Source organism: Aulonocara stuartgranti, assembly GCF_965226115.1.
Source record: "Aulonocara stuartgranti genome assembly, chromosome: 7".
In the NCBI taxonomy this organism is placed as follows: domain Eukaryota; kingdom Metazoa; phylum Chordata; class Actinopteri; order Cichliformes; family Cichlidae; genus Aulonocara; species Aulonocara stuartgranti.
In genome coordinates this window covers 7,671,074-7,693,745 of record NC_138945.1, presented here as the reverse complement: position 1 = coordinate 7,693,745, position 22,672 = coordinate 7,671,074, and the positions used below count along the sequence as shown (strand labels likewise).

The 22,672-nt window shown below is 40.6% G+C and overlaps 1 protein-coding gene across 4 annotated transcripts in view; it reads left to right on the top strand.

Moving 5' to 3' along the window:
• LOC309709529 (myocyte-specific enhancer factor 2C-like) overlaps positions 1–19,162 on the top strand; it is a 35,373-nt gene extending 16,211 nt beyond the window's left edge. For 3 of the 4 annotated variants that reach the window (XM_082538166.1, XM_082538167.1, XM_082538168.1), the window contains 9 exons: positions 1,315–1,518; positions 10,562–10,705; positions 10,803–10,983; positions 11,789–11,833; positions 13,329–13,492; positions 13,594–13,617; positions 14,052–14,181; positions 14,265–14,385; positions 14,797–19,162. In XM_082538166.1, coding sequence (XP_082394292.1) covers positions 1,315–1,518; positions 10,562–10,705; positions 10,803–10,983; positions 11,789–11,833; positions 13,329–13,492; positions 13,594–13,617; positions 14,052–14,181; positions 14,265–14,385; positions 14,797–15,136 — 1,353 coding nt within the window. In that variant the 3' untranslated portion in view covers positions 15,137–19,162. The remainder of the gene's footprint in view (positions 1–1,314; positions 1,519–10,561; positions 10,706–10,802; positions 10,984–11,788; positions 11,834–13,328; positions 13,493–13,593; positions 13,618–14,051; positions 14,182–14,264; positions 14,386–14,796) is intronic. The other variant, XM_082538169.1, reaches the window with a different exon arrangement.
• Positions 19,163–22,672: the final 3,510 nt, after the last annotated feature.

Below are 22,672 nucleotides of genomic sequence, written 5' to 3'. Positions count from 1 at the left end.
CTCTTTCTTTCGCTTGCTTTCACTCAAGTACAACACAAACCAAGAACACTTAAAACAGACAAGCTAGCAAAACCATGTCATGTGACGCCCACAAACACGACTGTGTGATTGTGTGTGAGAATCATTTCAAAATGTGCCAGCACCATCTAGCTCATGGCAAAATAACAACTGTGTTATAACTACTGATTGTAAATAGGTGCACTGACACACACGGGCGCAAACACACACACATATCTTTTCTGGGGGAGTGGTTCCTTTCTTCCTGTTATGACAGGAAATGCAGGCACATGTGCTTCCTGACCCCCCTGACAGGGCAGAACTGACCTCCCAGTCCTTCCCTGGTCTGTACCAAGGTATACCAGTGCCTCTTTGTGTGCAGGCTTGTGGTGTGAACACAGTAAAAGTATGTGTACTTGGTCATATTGATGACAATTATTCATACTGAAAAAAAATAACATTTCCTTTTTTATGTCAGTGGCTCAGTTTATGATGGCTAACATGTGTGGAAAATAGCAGCAAGCACCAGCGATTGCTGACCTGACACACTTGTACTCTTTGTAGTGCAAATGCAAGCTGATTTGCAACCCACCTCCACCCAAGCTACCAAGTTGTTGAGATAATCTTGTTATCCTGATATTTATTTATTTATTTTTTACTTTTCTATGCTTTATTCCTGTCTTCTCTTCCCCTCTCTGACTCTGATTTTAACCATATTTTCAGCATCAAATCATTGGAACATACATTTATCAGCACAGTGTGAAAGGCAATAATGTTACTTATTATAAACATTTGGCCTTCACTTGCCTATCCCGTTGACCGAGCAAGATTCTTGGTAGTTGTTATGTGTTTTTGAAGACAATATAAAATAATTTGTTGTAATACCTTTGACAGTAACCTAGCCACAGAAACCTGTAATTGTTTAAGCTGGACATTTTATCAGTTTCGTCTTTGACTGCTGACACCAATAGTTAGCATGGAGTTAGGAAGGATAAAAACATTATGCCTTTATCTTATATGCTTTTATTCTATAGCCTATGCTTTCATACTGAGATTCTTCTGGTGGCACACTGTACTTCAGATGTTCTGTTATTTTGTCAGGGCCACATGCAATATCTCAGCAGCAGTTTACACCTGTTCACAACCTTTATGGCTTTCCATAATTGATGAAGATGATTCTGTTGCATACCTAAATCCATATATATGACCATGTAAGTTATATATAATATGTCATAGGGTGACGATTTGCAAAATGGTAGATGGACTCATTAATAACTAGACATTTCACGGTTCTCCTTTTACCTTCCTTTCTTCCAGGTGACTTTCACTAAGCGTAAATTTGGCCTAATGAAGAAAGCTTATGAGCTCAGTGTGTTGTGCGACTGTGAGATTGCACTGATCATCTTCAACAGCACCAACAAGCTGTTTCAGTATGCCAGCACAGACATGGACAAAGTTCTGCTGAAATACACCGAATACAATGAACCACACGAGAGCAGGACCAACTCCGACATTGTGGATGTAAGTAAAACACACACACGTTCAACATGTATAAGCTGTTGACCTTGGTCTTTTCAGTTTCCTGATTGAGCAAAAAGAATTCTGAGAAACCATCCATTAATCTTTTTTATACTATTCTTACTTATTCTATTTGATGTGGACACCCTGTCACATCAAGACTACTTTCTCCCAACTAGCTGCCCCTCATATCAGAATTTCAGGAGCGGGACCACGCCTCCAAACATGCTCCCTCTGGCTCTCATCTATTTATGTTCCCCCAGTTCTACAAGCTGTTCATTCTCGTTTACGTCCCTCCCCTTTTCAGTTCTTTAACTTCTTTACTTTTATTTAGTACGTGGGGATCTTCCAGGCCCAGGAGCCACCGCCAGTCCCCTTCGAGGCCTTCCCCAAACCGCAGCTCAATTCATGTTTAAGCCATTCGCCTTTATCTACTAAAACACTGTCAAACCTAAAATGAGGACGTGGGCCCAGCAAGTTAAAGAGCAGTTTTGAACAACTGGTGGATGGAGCTTATGTCCTCACAGTCAGTGTTGTGTAGCTAAAACTCTTTCTGTATAGTTTATTAATCGGAACTATGATGCTTTGAGGATCTGACCTCACTGTGCAAATGTGTGTGTGACCTACTGTTTAACATTTCAGCAACACACAGTACTAAAGTTTGTGCTGGACTGAACCTTGTTCTGCCTAATCTTAATAGTCACAGTATTAGGAAAAGAGCACAATAGCAACTGCCTCTGCAGACACATGCAAACACACACTCTGTGGAAACACGCGCCCACGTTTTGGACACTTGCTAAGAACACCATGACACCAAGGTCAAATCTAAGCTGTAAGATGTCAGAATCCAGGCAGTTCTGAATGAAACATGTGACATATTGCTAAACAACAGATTATGTTTAGGAAATGATGAGGAAGATGACTCAGACAATTAAATGTAAACAGCCAAGGTTTGTTCTCATAAGCAGGACTATCCTGTTGAGACGAGAAGGCAGAGGACTGTGTTGATGCCGTTCTCTGCTCTCTGCCTGCACGTGGACACACCGTATGCGTGCATCACCTGAGCTTTTCCCCCACATTGCCGACCACATGACCTTTCGGGCAACCCCATCAGAGCCAGCTTTACGCACTATGTAATCCTCTGTAATCTACTACAATCCTGTTTAGCTCATTACTATAATCTATACCTGCAGTCCCTTCATCTCTGTGCTGTAAAGACACAGTTTGAACAGCAGCGTTATTTACTGCTCACTGCTGTCGCTGCCACTGTAACCTCTGTACAACTTATCCTCCCTCGCTACTGTCCAGCTTTCTTTTCCTGTGTGTGTGCACACTTTTTCTTTTGCCTAGCCATGGCGTTTTTGTTAGTTTCCTAACCTTCGTAAAATTGTAGTGGAAAGGAGTGATGAATGAGTGGATCATTTTGATAAAGCCAGTGGAGTTTTTCTTCTCTGGACTCATTTTAATTCCAGCTCTGTATGTAAGGGTGCCATTGTTAATTTGTTTTGCCAAATGAAATGGACTGAGACTCTAACTTAGCACTCAAGCACTTTTTACTTGAAGCCTCGCCCACAAGTGCTTTTCTCAATACCTAAGCATCTTATCTGCACACACACTTCGATGGATGCTGCAAATTCATTCTAGTCTTGAAAAAGCCCATGATGAGTGGATGGAAACCTTTGAGCACAACTGTAAATTTGTGCCCCATAATCTATGAAAGACGGACCTTTTTTTTTTTTTTTTTTTTTTTTTACTTTTTTAAATGTATTATGATACAGTGCTATAGTGAATTGCCATACACCCTGAGCTGTGGCTGCATGCTCAGGCATGCAGTCTGAGAAGAAAGCTCTCACTTTAGCTGTCATACAAATAGCCTCACATTTGATTATTTGGTTTATCGAAGAGTTCATGCTCCACTCACTGACTGCAAGCTTTCTCTGATCATTGTATTGTGTGAGCCTGGGGTGAATATCCTTCACTTCTGTGAAGATCGTGATATTGTGTTAGCACACATCTGAATGCTTCAGTGCAGCAAACTGGCAAAAGTTCAGCTTTTCTGGAGGTGCACACATTCACTGATGATCAGTTAATCAAGTGAATTTGATTAGCAGCACCTGGCTGCTAGCTTCTCTCTTAATTCCTGTGGAAGCAGTAAGATTGAGTAAGGAAGCAGTTGAATGTCCTGTGGAGACTATTTTTCATGTAACTCCATGTCATGCTATAAATTATAGATATTAAAGACTAGACTTGACCACCATAACATCATCTATTGCATTTTTGACTGTTCAATATGAAGGCTTGGTATGTTTAGGTCTGTCTCAGGGTTGATTTTTATTATTTATTTACCTTTTTTAGCATAGGACTGATTATTTTTGCCAGGTTCATAAGCTAACATGCCAGGAAGTGTAGAAATGAACTTAACCCAGACTTCTTGGTCAGTCTATACCACACAGTAACCATATCTTTTGTGTCCTAATCCCTTTACAAATGCCCAAAAAGGGACCAACAGCACAAACAAAGGACTAGTATTCAAATGTGTCAGTTATGTAAAAAACATTCACCCACAGCTGTTATTAAGTGCAGAGTATCTTTAAAGACCAAGAGGATTTTTTTAGTTCAATTTTATTTATATAGCACCAAATGACAACAACAGTTACCTCAAGGCTCTTTATATTGTAAGGTCAAGACCCTACAACGATACGAAGAAAACAGAGAAAAACCCAACAATCACATCACTCCCTATGAGCGAAACGCTTATTTATGTACTGGAAAAACTGAGTTGGATGGGGAATGAAGTGTGAGTTCTAGATGATAGTATGTCCACAGAGATGTGAAAAGACTCCGCCAATGAAATATCTGGCAGGCAGGAATTTAGTAGAAGAGAGGCTCCTTTGTTTTGGTTATCTTTTTTTGTTCTCATGTGCTTGTTTGTGTGTGTACAGGCTACTGGCCAGATAACTATCAGCTTATTGTTTTGTGTTCATTTAGACTGGGAACATTGCTGCTATTTATAAGTCTGCATTCCTCACTTTTACTCTGTTAACCTTCTTTTGCTTTAGCCCGCTGTGTGTGTTTGTGCGTGCGTGTGTGTGTTAAACTGTGGATCCGTGCCGTGTTCTGATTAGAAACAGATGAAACCTACACTCACATATGCTTGCGGAGTGAGTCCAGTTCCTTTGTGTTGGCTGAGATCCCTCCCTGCTAAATGGCTGGAAACCGGTAGTGGTCTAAAAATAGCCCAGAACACAGCTAAGAATAGCCATGACGGGCAGTGAGTGTGTGATTGTGGTTTGCTGTGTGTGTGTGTGTGTGTGTGTGTGTGTGTGTGTGTGTGTGTGTGTGTGTGTGTGTGTGTGTGTGTGTGTGTGTGTGTGTGTGTGTGTGTGTGTATATAAGTGTGTGAACCACAGGAGGAAAATAAAGAATAGGAAAAGAAGCAACTTCAGACTGAGTAACCACATTGAAGTTCCCCACAACCTCCTTCTCTTCCCTCCTTCCTTTTCCCCTCTCTGTCCAGTCCAGCACATACCTAACGAGAGGAAGTCAAGGACTTCATGTAAAAGTGTGTCCGATATTTATATATACACAATGAGATGTCCTTTTTTATTTCTCATTTAGCAGTGGAGGAAAAGATTAGATCCATAACTAAATATAACAGCAGCATTGCAGAAGCACTCTTGTGAGTTAAAACTAATACAGAAATACTGAAAATACCACATTAACAGTAGAGCGAAACTAATGTTACACTACTGTCTCACTTCTTTAGTGTTGTGGATGGAAATCTGTGTGCTGTTAATGTAGTTAAAAAATAATCACACATATAAACATTTAGATGTGTGATTACGGTTTCATGGACAGGTGTGGACTGTTTTTAGTTTTTCGTGGCAAATTAAGGGTCAGAAATTTTTTCCAGGTCCTTAGTTATGTTACATCCTTTAAAGGAAATGATCCCCTGGGCAGCATTGGGGTGTGGTCTGTAGCAAGATGGTTCTGGGTTCGAGTCCACCAGCTGGCTTGGGGCCTTTTTGTGTGGATTTCATGTTCTCCCTGTGCCTGCATGGGTTCTCTCCAGGTATTCTGGCTTCCTCCCCAGTAACGTGGTCAATTAACATGGTCAGTGAATGCTTATATGTCCCTCTTTGTTAAACAAAGTGGGTTGGAGACCTGTTAAGGGTGTTCTCTGCATAGGTGGCAGTAGGATGGACCTCTCAGTGTGTGGTCTAAAAAGGTATTGCTGCATCACTGAGCTGAAAAAAAAAGCAGACCTATCAGACAGAGCAGAAACTTTGGAGGTGATGAAAGGGACATTCTTCAAAAGAAAGGTAGTCAGACATACCTTTCATGAGCAACATTACACAACATCTGATTCTACAATTAATATAGAAACCGTCATAAAGGGGACAAAACTGCTTAATGATATATGAACTTTTCCAGTACTACAGAATCATGTTGGAGTTTTTCCCATCCTCTACAAACTGTCATTCACCAACCTCAGTCAGAAGTAATAGGTTTACAGCTGATAGCTACATAGAAGCTATTTCTTAAGGAAATCATGAGGAAATTTTCAGAGAAATGCGTAGAAAGTTTGGGATCCATAACTTGAATGTTTACAGTTGTTTCTTGTGTCTTTGTAAATAATGTTGGTCTAATTTTGGACAAAACTGCAATCTGCTGCCTGCGATGGTGTAAATGTTGCATGTCATGTTCCTTGGCACATGCTCACTTTCAGAGCAACTGCGCACACACACTGACGCTCACATAGATTTAAAGTATCGTCTGATGTTAAAGAGAAGGAGACCGCTCACGAAAAGAGATGCCAATGGAGCAAGTGAAGCCAAAAAGAGAAAACAAAATGGATGGAAAAGCAATGAATGGTGGAGTTGGGTGGGAGACGGGCAGCTGATTTGATATTATGGGATCTCCCTTTCCCTCTTTCCTCGTCAGCTGTCTCCCCCTAAGTTGCAAATGCCAAAGCAGGAATCTGTTCCAGCCACCTGCCGTTACACATATTCAGCCCTGACAAACACACACTCCTCATCAGTGGTTGGAAATAACTAAGACCTCAGAACATGTACTTATGTATTTGCATTATTATGTGAAGACTGTGATATCGCTTACTGTCCAAATATCTGGTTACTTTGGAGCAGTCAGGGATCAAACCACCAACCTTCTGCTTTACCTCGTGAGCTACAGCCACCCCCAAATAATGCTTTTGAATTTCATTAAAACACAACAAGACTAAAGATGTAATTTAATGCTCTTTGTATTCAGACATATTTTGTACAAAGAACCTAAGAACCTTGCACCTGATTTAACAGCACTGTCTGACAACACCAGCTCACACCACTTAATGAATGTGCTGTGATCTTGGCTATATTTACAAATGATCACTGAGCGACAAAGTTAGACACAACAGAGTGACTCTCAAACAGGGCCTAGCTTTGGTGTGGGCACAGCTGCTGCCCAGAGAGAGAGCTGGAGGTCAATGAGGGCAAGAGTTCTGCTATAGAGCAGTACTCTTCATAGATATTTCACTAGGTGCCTTAAAAGAAAGGCACCTAATGCTGTATAAATGAAATAGAATTGAACTCTAATGAATGTTAGCTGAATATTTGCGTGCGATTCTATCAGTCTCACCACTGGCAGCTAAATTTCCCCACTACCTTTTACAAGTAATTGACTGATTGAAAACCACCAGTTAAGTTTCCTCCATTCAGTTTATACAGTAAGAAGCAATGATGTGTATTGCAGTACCTAGAAGTATATGAATCTGTAACACATTAGCTTCGTCTCGGCAAACTACAACACTAGTCCCTTGGAAGAATTTAGTGTATACTGTGTACTTGTATGTTACAACTTGAATTGCTTTTTCTTAAGTATCTTATTAGATGGATGCAGTAGAGATGGACAGGATATATGGGAAACAAATAGGATTCAGTCAGATACGCTATGGAAAGATGAGTTGGATGGAATTTTGTAAGGTAGATCTTACAATAATACAACAGAGAAAACCCCAACAATCATAAGACCCCCTCTATGAGTTAGCGCGTTGGCAACAGCGGGAAGGAAAAACTCTCTTTTAACAGGAAGAAACCTCCAGCAGAACCAGGGTCAGGGAGTGGCGGCCATCTGCCGTGACAGGGGTGGGTGAGGGGAGGAAGACGGGACAAAAGACATGCTGTGGATTGGAGGTGGGTTTCAAAGCAGCTGTTATGTGCAGCAACTGTAGGCAAACCAAAGCAGCTTAAATGATGTGCATAGATTTGTCTGCCGGATGGGTGAAAGTGAGCGGGTGAAGTTGCCTGGCTGCAGTTAAAGCTTGACTGCATGGCTGCTGATGTAGCTGACAAACAGCTACAGATAGGTTTCTGTTAAAGAAAAGAAGCTGCAGACTGAACTACTTGTGAGGCTTGTTAGCAGATTTGGCTGCTTGGTTGTGGAACCTTTTAAAATCCTGGAAAAGTTTTTTGTTTTCTTGTCAGTGATTGTCTCTTAACAACAATCGCCTCATCTTGCACACTCTCCCCATGATCACTTATTCTAATTTTCCGAGAGAGAGAGAGAGAGAGCGAAAGAAACTGTGTGTGTTGTCTTTTTCTTGATCTTTGTGAACATTTTATCCACATAACCCTGATGCTGTAACCTCAGAGGCTAATTGTACAGATGATTGTGCAGACTGCCAATTACTCATCAGGTTATCGTCATTATTATAGAGGTAATTTTTCCTGTGATAATTACTGAGATTAATTTATCTCTCAGCCCTAATTACAATTTTGTTTTTCTTCTATCCTCTCAAATGAATCATTTCACAATCGCTTTGGAGTTGGGTCAAACCTAAATTTGAAACCAGCAGACTAAGACTAACTTTAATGCTTAAACACTGTTTACAGATGTAATACCAGTCATTAGGAGACCTCTACTTTACCTTAAATTCACATTTTATTGCATAAACACGTGAAGTATTTTTACAGTTTGCTCCTTTAATAAGTTAATAAGTAAAATGTTTCCACCTGACTTCCTTGCATTCAGTCTTTATTTCCACTAAAAAAGCAAAGTGAGGCGTAATGTAGTAGCACTGTGTGCTCTGTGTGTATTTGATGAGGGAAAAGTAGGCTAGTGGAGTCAGTTTTATGTTTTAATAGAGCAGCCAGATTGACAAATTGCAAGGGAGTGACGAGGAACACTGCGGAGCACAGTGGCAAAAAATAACCTTCTACGGCCATCCTTCCAGTAGCCACACTGGTATTGGTGGAAGCTGCCTCACCCCTCCCCTCACTGCAGACCCTAACCCCCCCTCCCTTTTAAAGCACAACAGGTGTACATGACTGGGATGAGTGGGATAGCTGCTCCAACAGTCATATTTGTATGTCTGTGTTTGAAAGAGGCACTGCCATGCTCATACGGTGACAGACTGGACTAACGGGCTGTGAAGCGCTGAAGCAGGCCACCAAGACCCAAACCACACACATGTACAAACAGACGCACACACACTCACATCACCATCATCATTATCATCCAATATCTGTGTAAGAGAAGAGATTTCCCAATATTCACATGAAGCATCTGACCTTTGAGACACACACACACACACACACACACAAATTAAATTCTGTTTATTCTTCACACATAACATGAGTATAAAAATTCAGAGACCTTTTTGTGAATGCTGTCACATGCTGGTGAAACGAGTATGTTGGGTTTGATTGTACCACTTGCATTTTACACTGCTGTCTGGCTTATAGAAGTCAGTTTGGAACCTCACTGGTGGGATAGCTGCTCATTTATCGCCCTCTTGTGGTTGGAAATGTTTGTTCTAAGTTCGACCTCTTCATTAGAAGAAGAGTCCTGGTGAAAGATCAAAACTTTCTCAGAGCAGACTAACTAACCACACAACCAGGGCCTTTAATTCATAAAAATCATATTTAGATTGCATGTTTTATAGTTTTATAGAGCTACTAATTGTAGTAGTCACAAGTAGCAGTGCAGTGCCAGTCCGATGCCTGTATAAACGGAGAGGCTACCATCAGGAATGGTAGTCATTGTTAGTTTGAATATGTGGGTCATCAAGAATGAGATTTCCATTCCAGATTCTTCTGGACCGGATAACAATTACTGCCTCTGATGCTGTTGGCCAACATGGTGCTGGTGGAAATTGTACTACTGCTGGCTGAATACATAGCAACAGAAATAGAGGGAGGTGTGTTAGGAGGCAGCGAGAGGGAAAGAAAGGCAGGGGTGTGGAGTTGAGAGTAGGGACTATGGCTGCTAAAGGGAAAGCTGATATGATGGAGAGAAGGATTGTCGATTTTGACTTTGGACATCAAGACGACTAAGGAAGTGAAGGCAGACGTAAGGATTTAAACGATTTAAGTCAAAAAAGGAAGAATTATGCACTTAGTTCAGGGAGGAATTGAGAAAGGCTCTGGGTGGTAGGGCAGACTTACCAAATGACTGGAAAAGTACAGTTGAGGGAAACTGCCAGAAGGTGTTTGGTGTATCAGGACAGAGCAAAGACAATGAGGAATGTTGTTGGAATGAGGAAGTTTTAGCAAAGAAAAAGTGCGATAGCCATAAAGAGAAATAAAGTAGACAGGAGTGCTGGGAGGCTAGATGTACAGCAGAGAGAAGGGAAGCAACAAAAAGGCTTATAGTGAGTATGGAGGAAAGTTAGCAAATGAAGAAGAGTTGGATGAAGATTTGGTCCAGGTGACATACCTGTGCAGTTATGCAGATGTGTGGGAGAGAGGGTAATGGACTTTTAGACCAGACTGTTTAACACAAGAGGGTGGACAAGCTTAGAAATGAGGACATCAGAGGGACAGCTCAGGTTGAGGGATGTGGAGACAAAGTTAGAGAGGTGAACCTGAGATGAAGTTTAGGCCATGTGCAGAGGAGAGATAGTGGACACACTTTACAAAAAATGTTGAAGATGGAGCTGCCGGGCAGGAGGAAAAGAGGAAGGTCTCAGAGAAGATCCGTGGATGTAGTACATACAGTAAAGTCACCCTGCTGTGTTTGACTCTTTTGTTTGTCTTCTTTTATCCAGACCCTGCGAAAGAAGGGTTTAAACGGCTGTGAAAGCCCTGACATCGAGGCTGATGACTCTGCTGGCCAGAGCCCAGAGTTGGACGATAAATACCGGAAAATCAATGAAGACATTGACCTGATGATCAACCGACAGAGAATCTGTGTATGTTCACACCTGCTCTTTTTGATGCATAGCGTTGTTTTAAGCAGCTTCGTGTTTCCTTACCAGTGACGACTGGCTTTGTTTGTTCTATGTGCAGGGTCTGCCCTCCAACTATGACATGGGTATATCCATCCCAGGCAGTAATCAGGGTGGGCTGCTCTACTCCCATCAGGGCATAGGGGGCAGTCTAGGTAACCATAGCCTGCTGCCCATCTCTCACTCATCTCTGCAAAGAAACAGCATGTCGCCTCAAAGTCCTTCCAGCACAGGAAATGCAGGTATGTTTGTGGTCAGTAGCTTTTTCTTCAGTCCTCATCAAAGACCTTATTAAATGTTCAGCTGTTTTGGACTGTAACACAGCTAGAGCTCAAAATGGGCCTTTGGGCAAATAAGCAGGCTGGTCCACACCTAGCAAATACTCGGTGTTAACCTACCTAGCACGTGTTTTCCTGTTTTTTGTCTTCTATTTAAAAATCTTTTCACAATCCTGCTGATTTTCCTTTCATAGACAGCCTGACGCGCTGCAGTGTTTCCAGATTTTCTATATGAGAAAAAAAAACAGTATTGGCCAACATTTGGTCCAGCAGTGACAAAAAGGTGTAGCAGTCAGGCATTAATGGCATTTTAGACTTAAGAATACAACTTAAAAAGTGACTCAGCCGTGAGTGTTTTCCTACTTTTTTCTATGATAATGACAATCAATAGATATGCTAAGGCCATAAGAGGATCATTTTCCCAGTAATCTTTCTATTGTGGGTTTGCGTTAACTTTGCATTTCCTAACACGGTTAGTAAAACTACAATTTTGCCAGCTGTGTTAGGTTCTCTTGAATCGTCTTTTTCTTTAGTAGTAATTTATTGGGAGCCCTATATAGTATGTTCATTTGAATAATTATTATTCTTAAGAATGAAGACAATCTCTGCATATCAGGTTTGGAATAACAGCTGAGCTCTACATGATAAATAGTTTGCAAAAGTTCCTGATCAAGAATCTAACACCCAAAGTATTATGGCGTTGTATAATAAAAATGAACAACAAAACCCAGATTGTATACTCATTTGATGTGTGTGTTTCTGTCTGTAGGACTGATGGGTTCAGAGCTGTCGAGCACTGTTTTGTCAAGTGTGGGTAAGAACGCAACTCTGTCTTATTTCTTTATATATATCTCTATCACTCTCTTTGTATAGATAGATCTTCGTCATAACAGAGTAAACTGAACACTGTCTTTAGGTCACCTAAATATTAAATGACATAAACGTGTGAAAAGTCAGATAGCAGAGCAGCCATAACTACAAATGTAGATGATGTTTTACATAACAGTCGGTTTTAGGCACTGAAAGAACAGCCAGTTCTTGAGGGGCTTCATCTACATTCCTCCACTCCATCAGTTGTTGCTGCTGTGGTGAACATGATAGTGTAGTCTTCTAGTGGAAACAGGTAAAATGTGAGTGTAGTGGATCCAGCACTGCTGATTAGGGCATCATTATGTATATGTTTGCGCCACCTTGTGCTCAGTATGAGAAGAAATATGCCTGCTCTAAACAGTAGGTGTTACCAGTGGTAAATGTCATCAGGGCACTGACTGCAGCAGCATTTCCTTAATACAGTTTTAGTTGCTAGAGATGCACTATAGCGCCTCCTGGAGGGCAAGGAGTACATAAGCTCAAATACTCTGTTTTTAAGGGCTGAGTAAATCAGGGTGATGATAGGTAAATCCTGTGCTGTAAATCTCCTCTCTCTTAAAAGTCCAGCTGAAAACACACCATCCTCTTTCAGGCTCTTCTCACACACTAGGATCTTGACAAGATCAAAACTGGTAGCACGTGGTTGGGTGTGCAACTTTTTTTTTTAACCTGGAACCCTTTGGTTGCTAAGATATAGAACATCCATTGATGAAATATCTTGCAAGCACCTCAACAGCTTACTGCTGCTAGACCCACAATTAAAAAAGGTGCTTCTCAGAGTGTCATTTTTCATTTCATTTGGTAATTTGAGGACATGCATGAAGAAAACTGTAGCGATAATGTCTCTTCTTGCTATTTAGCACTCGTGTAAGTCTCCTCCCCTGTGACTGGACAGCTAGGTATCTCCCCTGTATCCAGTTCAGATGAGGAATAAAGCAGTACATTGGGAGTCTGTCATTGCTCATTGTTCAGCTGCTTAAACTCTAAAATATAAAATTCATTTCTGTGACAGACAATCTTCCCTCTCTGGTTATTGACTTCAGCTAGAGTTTGCAGTTATAAAACTTTGAGTGGATGAGCACGTTTTCAGACTTTTTCATTGGAGTGATGCACTTTGAACTTTCTCCCCAGATGTTCCGTTAAAGAGTGCTCCAGTAGCATTCAATCAACTATACATCTGCAGATACTGAAGTTAAAGACACTTTTACCAGCCTCACACTAGAAAAAGGGAAGATTCACCTATTTTATGTAAAAATGGTGTCGCACGAAATCTTAGAACATCCTGCTGAAGTGGTTGGTCAGAATCAGAAGTTTGAAAACAGCAATGATAAATATACTTCCATGAAATATAGGCACAAATAAAAATGGGTTTGGGGTACAGTAGTGATTTTGTAGTCATTTGTAATGAGAGATACCTTTTTAAAACTTTGCCCGACCAGGAAACGACAGCTACAGCAACCACTGCACCTCCCCTGGACTGCTGTCTCCAGGAGGCGCCCCCAAGAACATGCAGGATAAAAGTCCTTCAATGAACATGAGCCGTAAACCTGACCTGCGAACACTGATGCCCCCTTCCAACAAGTGCAACAACATACCAGCTGTTGTAAGTGCTTCCTTCTGCTTAGTCTTTTGATTTGTTTGATTTCATAAGTTGATTTTTATGTGCGGACTCATTTGAGTTTGTGCTTTATTGCTGCCCTGCAGTGTGAGGACTTTGACCTGATGTTGGTAAGTAGCTCTGAAAAAAATCTGATCAGCAGAGAGAACCATACTTTTCATGTATGCCTCCTTCTGCTAGTTTATAGATGATATACAAGCTACAAATATGTGAAATTAGTGCCAATGTCATTTACATTATTACCTTAAGTAAGGGAACTATTTGTACTTTAGAGATATTTGAAAAATTCTGCCGCTGAAGTGATTTTAAGGAACCATGAAGAAAGGCTCCTGAAGATGAGCTTGAAAATTTAGGATCTCTAAAGGAGTTATTGGCATGACCAGGTCACCGTGAATACCAGCAAACGCTAGAAGTACCACTTGAGATTACTGATTTTCTAAAATGAGCAAATCATGATTACCAGGCATGGCAGATAACCATAAAATGCTGGCCCTGAATCAGCTGTCACTGTTTAGCTTGGTGACATCTTACCTTTTCTTTGCAGAACCAGAGAATAAATCACTCCCAGACAGCTCAGACCTTGTCAACCCCTGCTGTCACTCTCTCTGCCACCACTATCCCCAGTCAGGGGATGGGTGGGTACCAATCTACACTTTCCTCATCTTATGGCACAGGTGATTACAACAAAAGCACACTGCTGCTGGACTCCACAGGTTTCCTCGTCTTTGCTCAAGTTTCTCTTTTTGTCCATCTTCAGATTTCTCCCTCAGCAGTGACCTGCCATCGCTGTCCGGTTTTGGAGGTTCTGTTCTGGGATCAGTGAACTGGCAGCAACAGCAGATACAGAATCTACAACACTCAGCACTGGGACACATGGGGTAAGCAGCTGTGTATATTACCTTCAGGCCACAGGCCAAGCCTTAGAAAGAATTGTCCAGAATCAATGCAATAATTTCAGCTGTTAGTGTCCTGGTTTATCCAGCATACACTGGAAAAAATGAAAATTAAAAAAATAGTTTAATTAATAGTAATTGTTACTTAATTATTCAGAAATCCCCTTAAAAAACAGACATTTCCACGGAGCCCAAGTGCAACATGATCACATTTCTGTAAATCAATGTTTCCATCCACTTGTATGTTCAATTGGAAACAGCAGCCAAAAACAAGAATCTTCATATTCTCACCAAAGAATTAAAACAAGCGTTTAATCGACATTTCCTCTAAAGACGTTCTTAAAATTTGCTTTGCTCTGAGTTTAAGATGCTGTTTCTCTTGCTTTGATCTTACAGGAATTTGTGCCAGAACTCAAACCTAAACCTCTCCTCTGGCCATCAAAATGTCCACATCAAGTCTGAGCCAGCCTCCCCTCCCAGAGACCGGATGGTTGGAACAGGACTTGAAGGAGGCATGACCACAGTTGGATACTCCACCACAGGCCGGGGGTCCCATGAACAAGGGCGTTCCCCTGGTGACAGCGTGTCCAGCTGTGGGAGCTCATATGAAGGCAGCGATGAGCGAGAGGATCACCATGGGAACGACAGCTTCCTCCTCCACCCCCTGTCCAGTCATGAGGAGCACCACAACCCATCAGTTAAACGGATGAGGCTATCAGAAGGGTGGACGGCATGATCAGAGCCTCTCTACAGCCGGGGGAGGAGTATTAGTAAAGTTACCGCATAGTGTTATTATTATTATTATTATTAACATCATATTCTTCTTGTACTGAGTGGGTGTGCTATATGTGTAACATGTACATGGGGGTGGGGCTGCTATGTGTGGATACAGTGATTGCTCAGCTGTATTTCCAGCATATACTCTTGGTAGACTTCACACTAATGACTGCTTGAAGTTCAGAACCAGTTTTCAGACATCGAGAAAGAAAAGGAAGAAAACTGTTTGACTTAAATCCAACTTTTTACAGTTTTCAGAGCTTCATATTGTCCAAGGAAGTTTTTATTCATTTATTCATTTGATAGTAAAAGTGAACCAGGCCAATCCCAACCAGAGCCAGATTCTAAAACATCCAAAAGCTTTAAATGAAAGAGTTCAGTCAAATTAAAGAAGTGCTCAGTGAGTTAGATGAGACTTTTGTCTGGGCCTAAAAGTATTCATAATCACTTCTTCTTACTGTTCCAAAGGCGGGTGTTCATATCATTCATTTCCCAATGTTGAGGTCAGTGAATATATGAATAATCCCAAAGAGTCAAGAAAAATGGATGTATTAGAGGAATGTAGGAGTGTAAAAAGAACAATATAAAAATTCTCCTGAAAAGGAAATACTTCAGTAAATCACAAATATGTGAAAAAATTAAAAACAACTAGTTTAAACTTCAACTAGTACAAAGAAAAAAGTAAGAAGGAAATATCCAACTGTTTTCATTCAGAAGTAAAAGCTTGAAATTGTTAAGAGTTTCTTTTCCCCCCCACCTTTTCTACAAACACTGTTGGTCCATGATATCATTCAGGAGCCAAACATATTGAAGCTGTCAGAGGGGCTGTTGGTGTACATGTATTGCTTGTTTTATGTGTGTGTGTTCATGTGTGTGGGTATAAGCAAATAACATATGTACATATGTGCTACTTATGAGCATATGTATGCAAAGCAACAAAAAGATCAAGGTGAGAAAATCTGGCACTCTGAATAGTGACTCTAATGGTGAATTTAATGTCAGGTGGCTAAATGGAGCATCAGTTCACTGCTGCAGGTACAACATATTTATGCACATAATCAATCACTCATGTAACCAGAACATATGGAAAGTAAAGTGTGGCGAAGAAAATGGGTTGAAAAAATGGGAGTATGAGTAAGTGCAGGAAGAGAAAGTGATGTCAAATCGTGAGAGGTTTCATTGTGAGGGAGAAGAAAGTGATCTGGAACAAGTTGGATAGAAAACAAGTTTCATTTATTGTGAAGACAATTTCAGAGCAAAAGGGGGGGACTACAGTTAATTCAGACATGATACCAAAAACATCAGAAAACACTGAAGCAAAAAAAGCTGTGATTGGAAGTAACTAAGTAAGTAATTCTGACAATGACCCACCTCAAAGTATTTTAGTTAAAATGTCAGTCACACAGGCTACATATACACAAAATGATGTATATTAGCAGAAGGAAGCTAAAAGCTGTAGGAATTTTATTATTAATTAGAATTGTATCATTAATTATTATTATATAAATAATAAAACCAAAAGAAATGAGGAAATTACACCCAAATTCTGGTTCTAAATGTAGTTTGTAAAATTAAACAATAGATTTACTTACTTTCTTTTTAAAATGTTCAAATGTAAGTAATCTGAAGTGAAGTATAGTTCACAATTTGGTATCCAGTTTATAAAAAGACAATCTAAAAGTTGTTATTCCTAGGAAAACAAACGAGGTCGTGTGTGGAACCAGACAGCAGAGGGCGCTCGCGTGAGGCGACTGCAGCAATGAAACTGTTATTCGTGTCTTTGTAATTGATGCATGAAAGTTAGCATGTGCTGATAGCTTTGCAGGATTTAGCAGTCAGGGTGAGGATCCTAAAAGCCATATTGACTGGGACAAGTGATGCTTTGCTGCACAGAGTTTGTAGTGTAGTGTTTTTCAAACTAAACTTTGCTTGTTAGATCAGATTGATATTTTTGGATGTCTGCAGTCCCGTGTAATAACAACGATATAAAAAGCAGCAGCAGAATGCACACATGCACACCGTTTCCCATCAGATGTTCAGGGAGACGTTTGCTCTAAGGTAGAAAAAAGTTTGTTTAGCTGGTGTCAGACCCAACGTGATCTCACAGCGACAATCCGTCAGAGCACAAAGGACAAAGCTCCTGTTTTCCACTTACCACTTTCATCATTTTTCAATACTAGCAGTGGTGGAAGAAGTCCTCAGGACGGTTAAGTTCAAGCGAAGTACCAGCCAAAAATGTTACCCGTTAGACTGTCCACCATGGTTTAGTCTAGTCAAGGGCGTAGATTTGGCATGGACGGATGGGACAGTAAAGAAAGACATTGAGTTGTTGTGTGGGACATCAGTAGTCCATGTCTGTTGCTGTAACAGTAGTTCATGTTTAGAATAAGAAATCCCAGCTCACTGATTTGATAGAGGCAATAGTGCCTAAAATGTTGCATAATTTTGGTGAGAGATCTTTTACTTAGAGTAGTTTTATGGACAAAAACCACCAGGTCATTCAGTGTTCCCGTAGTGCTAATGTATCAGAGATGTTGGTGTACTATAACTGAAGTAATGTTAAGTCTTTAAAGTCATATTCTTTTATTGTCATGACTGTATTTGAAGTTATTTTTATTTTTGTATGATACCTGATTTATATGGAATATGGCTGAAGTAAACTAAAGCCTAAAATACTTAGTCATTTGTTTAATAATAATTTAACATTATATAATTCACATATAAAACTATGAATTGTAATTTTAAACGGTTTAAAAGCATGTAGAATAGCATATGTAGGCAAGTATATTTCTCCTTTTTTTTTTTTTATCAAGAAGCAAAGACAAAAAGGAAAAAAATAAGAAACAGGGCAGCGTTCAGTGGTTGAATCATCCGTCCCCACCAATGCCAAAACCAAATCTACGCCCTTGAGTCTAGTGCTTCCCATGGTCATTTTACAAGATTGTTCATGATTTTACCTTTTTATGTAACAGCAATAATAGAAGCACATGTGAATACATTTTAGGATTTGCCACCATATTTAGTAAAAAATGTACTAAGAACAAGAATTTTGTCCACCATACACTAAGTTTATCTTTGGATATAAAATCTTGCAAAATAAAGAACAAAACATACAGTTATGAAAAGTTAAAGTACTTGGCTACTTTCCAGTACCGCGTGTTTGTGTTTGTGTAACTCTACAAGTGTACATAAGTGACTGAGTTGTGCCTTGCATGTCAGCTGGGTCTGACGCCAGCCACAGACAGGCTGAAGGACTGCAGAGTGAAATCCACTTATTTTTAGTTTTTAATACTGAAGAGATGCTGGTGGCTGAGGCTTGTTCACATTTGAATATTTTGGTTTTAAAACTGTATATTTGGAGCTCAAACCCTCAGCCATCATCTCTACTGTAAATCCAGCGAATAAATTCTCTCACTGAAAATCCCTGTAGCTGTGATGGGATGAAGTGATGTCTGTTAACCAGGGCAGAGCCCAGATGTGTTCACTTCTGCACCCTTTTCCTTTTCATCAAGCTGGTCTTACTGTACCACAATGAAGTGAGAGCCAGGAGCTCATCCTTGGGCTTCAAGTGGAGTGGCTTGTGTACGGGTGGAGGTGAAGCTCACAAAACAGGGAGATGCAGTGTTGACATTGTGAAAGCCCCTCTGTATCTGTTTTCAGTTTGATTACTGCCTGTACCTGAAGCGCCCCAATGAAATAGTTTCATTTCCTCTTTTTGGTGACATCAGTGAATGTCCTCTGTACACTGGGGGAAATGTACACTTTTGGCTCTGTTATGCCATTGTTTCATGCACTAATGTTTCTAATAACTATTAAGTTAGATATTCAAAGAGATTGTTAGCGGCATAAGCTGGCCTTTGTCGCCAATTTGGAGACAATGAAAAACAAATTAAACACACTGTTGTTGCAGATGTACAGCAATTCCCTCACTCAGAAATGTGGTAGTATTTGTATTTTGCAAAAAAAAATAAATATATATATATATATATATATATTAAAATATATTGGTCTCTGTCTGATTTGTTATCATTGCCTCGTTTTAACAGGATTGTGTGAAGACAGATATACTGCAGTTTCAGTCAAAATGATGAACCCTACTGAGTATGTACAGTGGGGCAAAAAAGTATTTAGTCAGCCACCGATTGTGCAAGTTCCCCCACTTAAAATGATGACAGAGGTCAGTAATTTGCACCAGAGGTACACTTCAACTGTGAGAGACAGAATGTGAAAAAAAAATCCATGAATTCACATGGTAGGATTTGTAAAGAATTTCTTCGTAAATTAGGGTGGAAAATAAGTATTTGGTCACCTCAAACAAGGAAAATCTCTGGCTCTCACAGACCTGTAACGTCTTCTGTAAGACGCTTTTCTGTCCCCCACTCGTTACCTGTATGAATGGCACCTGTTTGAACTCATCATCTGTATGAAAGACACCTGTCCACAGCCTCAAACAGTCAGACTCCAAACTCCGCCATGGCCAAGACCAAAGAGCTTTCGAAGGACACCAGGAAAAGTATTCTAGACCTGCACCAGACTGGGAAGAGTGAATCTACAATAGGCAAGCAGCTTGGTGTGAAAAAATCAACTGTGGGAGCAATCATCAGAAAATGGAAGACATACAAGACCACTGATAATCTCCCTCGATCTGGGGCTCCACGCAAGATCTCATCCCGTGGGGTCGAAATGATCATGAGAACGGTGAGCAAAGATCCCAGAACCACACGGGGGGACCTGGTGAATGACCTGCAGAGAGCTGGGACCACAGTAACAAAGGTCACCATCAGTAACACACTACAACGGCAGGGAATCAAATCCCGCAGTGCCAGACGTGTTCCGCTGCTGAAGCCAGTGCATGTCCAGGCCCGTCTGAAGTTTGCCAGAGAGCACATGGATGATACAGCAGAGGATTGGGAGAATGTCATGTGGTCAGATGAAACCAAAGTAGAACTTTTTGGTATAAACTCAACTCGTCGTGTTTGGAGGAAGAAGAATACTGAGTTGCATCCCAAGAACACCATACCTACTGTGAAGCATGGGGGTGGAAACATCATGCTATGGGGCTGTTTTTCTGCCAAGGGGACAGGACGACTGATCCGTGTTAAGGACAGAATGAATGGGGCCATGTATCGTGAGATTTTGAGCCAAAACCTCCTTCCATCAGTGAGAACTTTGAAGATGAAACGAGGCTGGGTCTTCTCACATGACAATGATCCAAAACACACCGCCCGGGCAACAAAGGAGTGGCTCCGTAAGAAGCATTTGAAAGTCCTGGAGTGGCCTAGCCAGTCTCCAGACCTCAACCCCATAGAAAATCTGTGGCGGGAGTTGAAAGTCCGTGTTGCTCGGCGACAGCCCCAAAACATCACTGCTCTCGAGAAGATCTGCATGGAGGAATGGGCCAAAATACCAGCTACTGTGTGTGCAAACCTGGTAAAGACCTATAGTAAACGTTTGACCTCTGTTATTGCCAACAAAGGTTATGTTACAAAGTATTGAGTTGTATTTTTGTTATTGACCAAATACTTATTTTCCACCCTGATTTACGAATAAATTCGTTACAAATCCTACCATGTGGATTCATGGATTATTTTTTCACATTCTGTCTCTCACAGTTGAAGTGTACCTCTGGTGCAAATTACTGACCTCTGTCATCATTTTAGGTGGGGGAACTTGCACAATCGGTGGCTGACTAAATACTTTTTTGCCCCACTGTATAGGTGTACACATCAATAATTTTTAAACTTTCACATACGCTCACATATAATAATATCAAAATGCATTAAAATGGTTTAGTGATGGCATAGTCTGACATTATTTTATTTATTAAATTTCAGTTCAATTTTATTTATATAACACCAAATCACAAGAGCAGTCACCTCAAGATGCTTTATGAGTAAGCACTGGGCGACAGTGGGAAAGATGGCTCCCTTTTAACAGGGTAACTCCACCATTCCTCACTGTGTTACTGGAGGCCAAGCTAAGTACGCATCTGGTTATGAGATCCAGATCCCACAAACAACAGAAAATAAATTTTGATTTGAGCTCTCGATTTTTGCTGCATTGCCCAAAATAAGCAAGAAGACTTTAGCTGATAAATAAGTTTTAGGGGGGGGGGGGTTTCAAGGATTCAGCGAACACCTCCAGACTTGGAAATAAAGACTCTTCTCTTGTGATTCTCAAAGACTGGATTGAACTCATTTTACACTAGAAGCACAATCTGTGCTGTAGCCTGCTCTGCTCCAGTATCTTAGGACATTACCACATGTCAGTCACCGTACAAAGTTGTTCTTACTGACCACCTTTATCCTACTGTAACAGATTCTTGTTCTAATGGCAGTAATCTTTTTCTGGATGATGATTCCCATGAACAAATCCATTCATGCTCATCAGATCACAGCAGAGTTTAACAGCTATTGGAGCAAGGTGTTAGACATCCTCTCACCAACAACTGGTTGCAGGTGATGGCTGGCCCTCCCTGAGCCTGGTCCTGCCAGAGGTTTCTTACTGCTATTCCTTCCTTTATTATTGCAGGCTCTTTACCTTACAGCATAAAGTGCTTTGAGGTGAGTGTTTTTATAATTTGGTGCTTTATAAATAAAATTTGAATTGAATTGACGGTGCTGAGAATGAAGAATGTTGTTCAACCCTCACGCAGAGAAATGGAGAATTGCTGTGTAGGAGCTGGTCTCACAGCTGTAGCTCAGGAGGTAAGCAGTAAATGTACTCATCATAAGGTTGTTAGTCTTCCCTTTGTTTTTTCACTCACTAGTATTTATCTTCTTTATCTTTCTTCTTCTTCTTTATTCTTTATTTGTCACGTGCATAGTTATACAAGTATAACACACAGTGAAATGTAGCCTGACACGCTCCTCGACATGTGCAAAAATTGGGGGGGGGGGGGGGGGGGGGGGTGTAGAGGATATCTGGATAAATATATGATAATTGCAAGTAATCCATACAGCACAAAGAAATCTTCATGTTTGTTTCAGCAGACTAACCACCAGAGGGCAGAAAAGACCGACAGCACTATAAACATTGGTTCTCATTTGTTAGGAATTACACCCTTTATTAGTCCAGTTTCAGTGGATATTTCTTGGTTTAAAAGCCAGTTTTACTAATTGTGTTTTTCATTTGTTACTAATCAAGTGTTTAAAGTCTTTGAATCCTTAAAAAGTATACATTTGATCTCTCCATGTACTCTGAGGCCTTATACACCTGAACTTAATATGACAGCGTGTGTGTGCAGATTAGAAAAGCCTGCGTACCTTCACCACTTCTCCCAGATCTCTAATGCAATCATAGATTGCTTTAACTCTGCATTTATTCACTTACCTGTAAATATACCTGTTTAATCTTTCCCAGTACTTAGCAAGTGGGTTTATGATTCTGCCGATCCATGACAGAAGACTCTGCCTAAAATTCTGCTTTGAAATACCCTAGGCACCACAAGTAAGCCAGCAGTCCTCTATTGTGGTGATACAATACTACAAGGTCA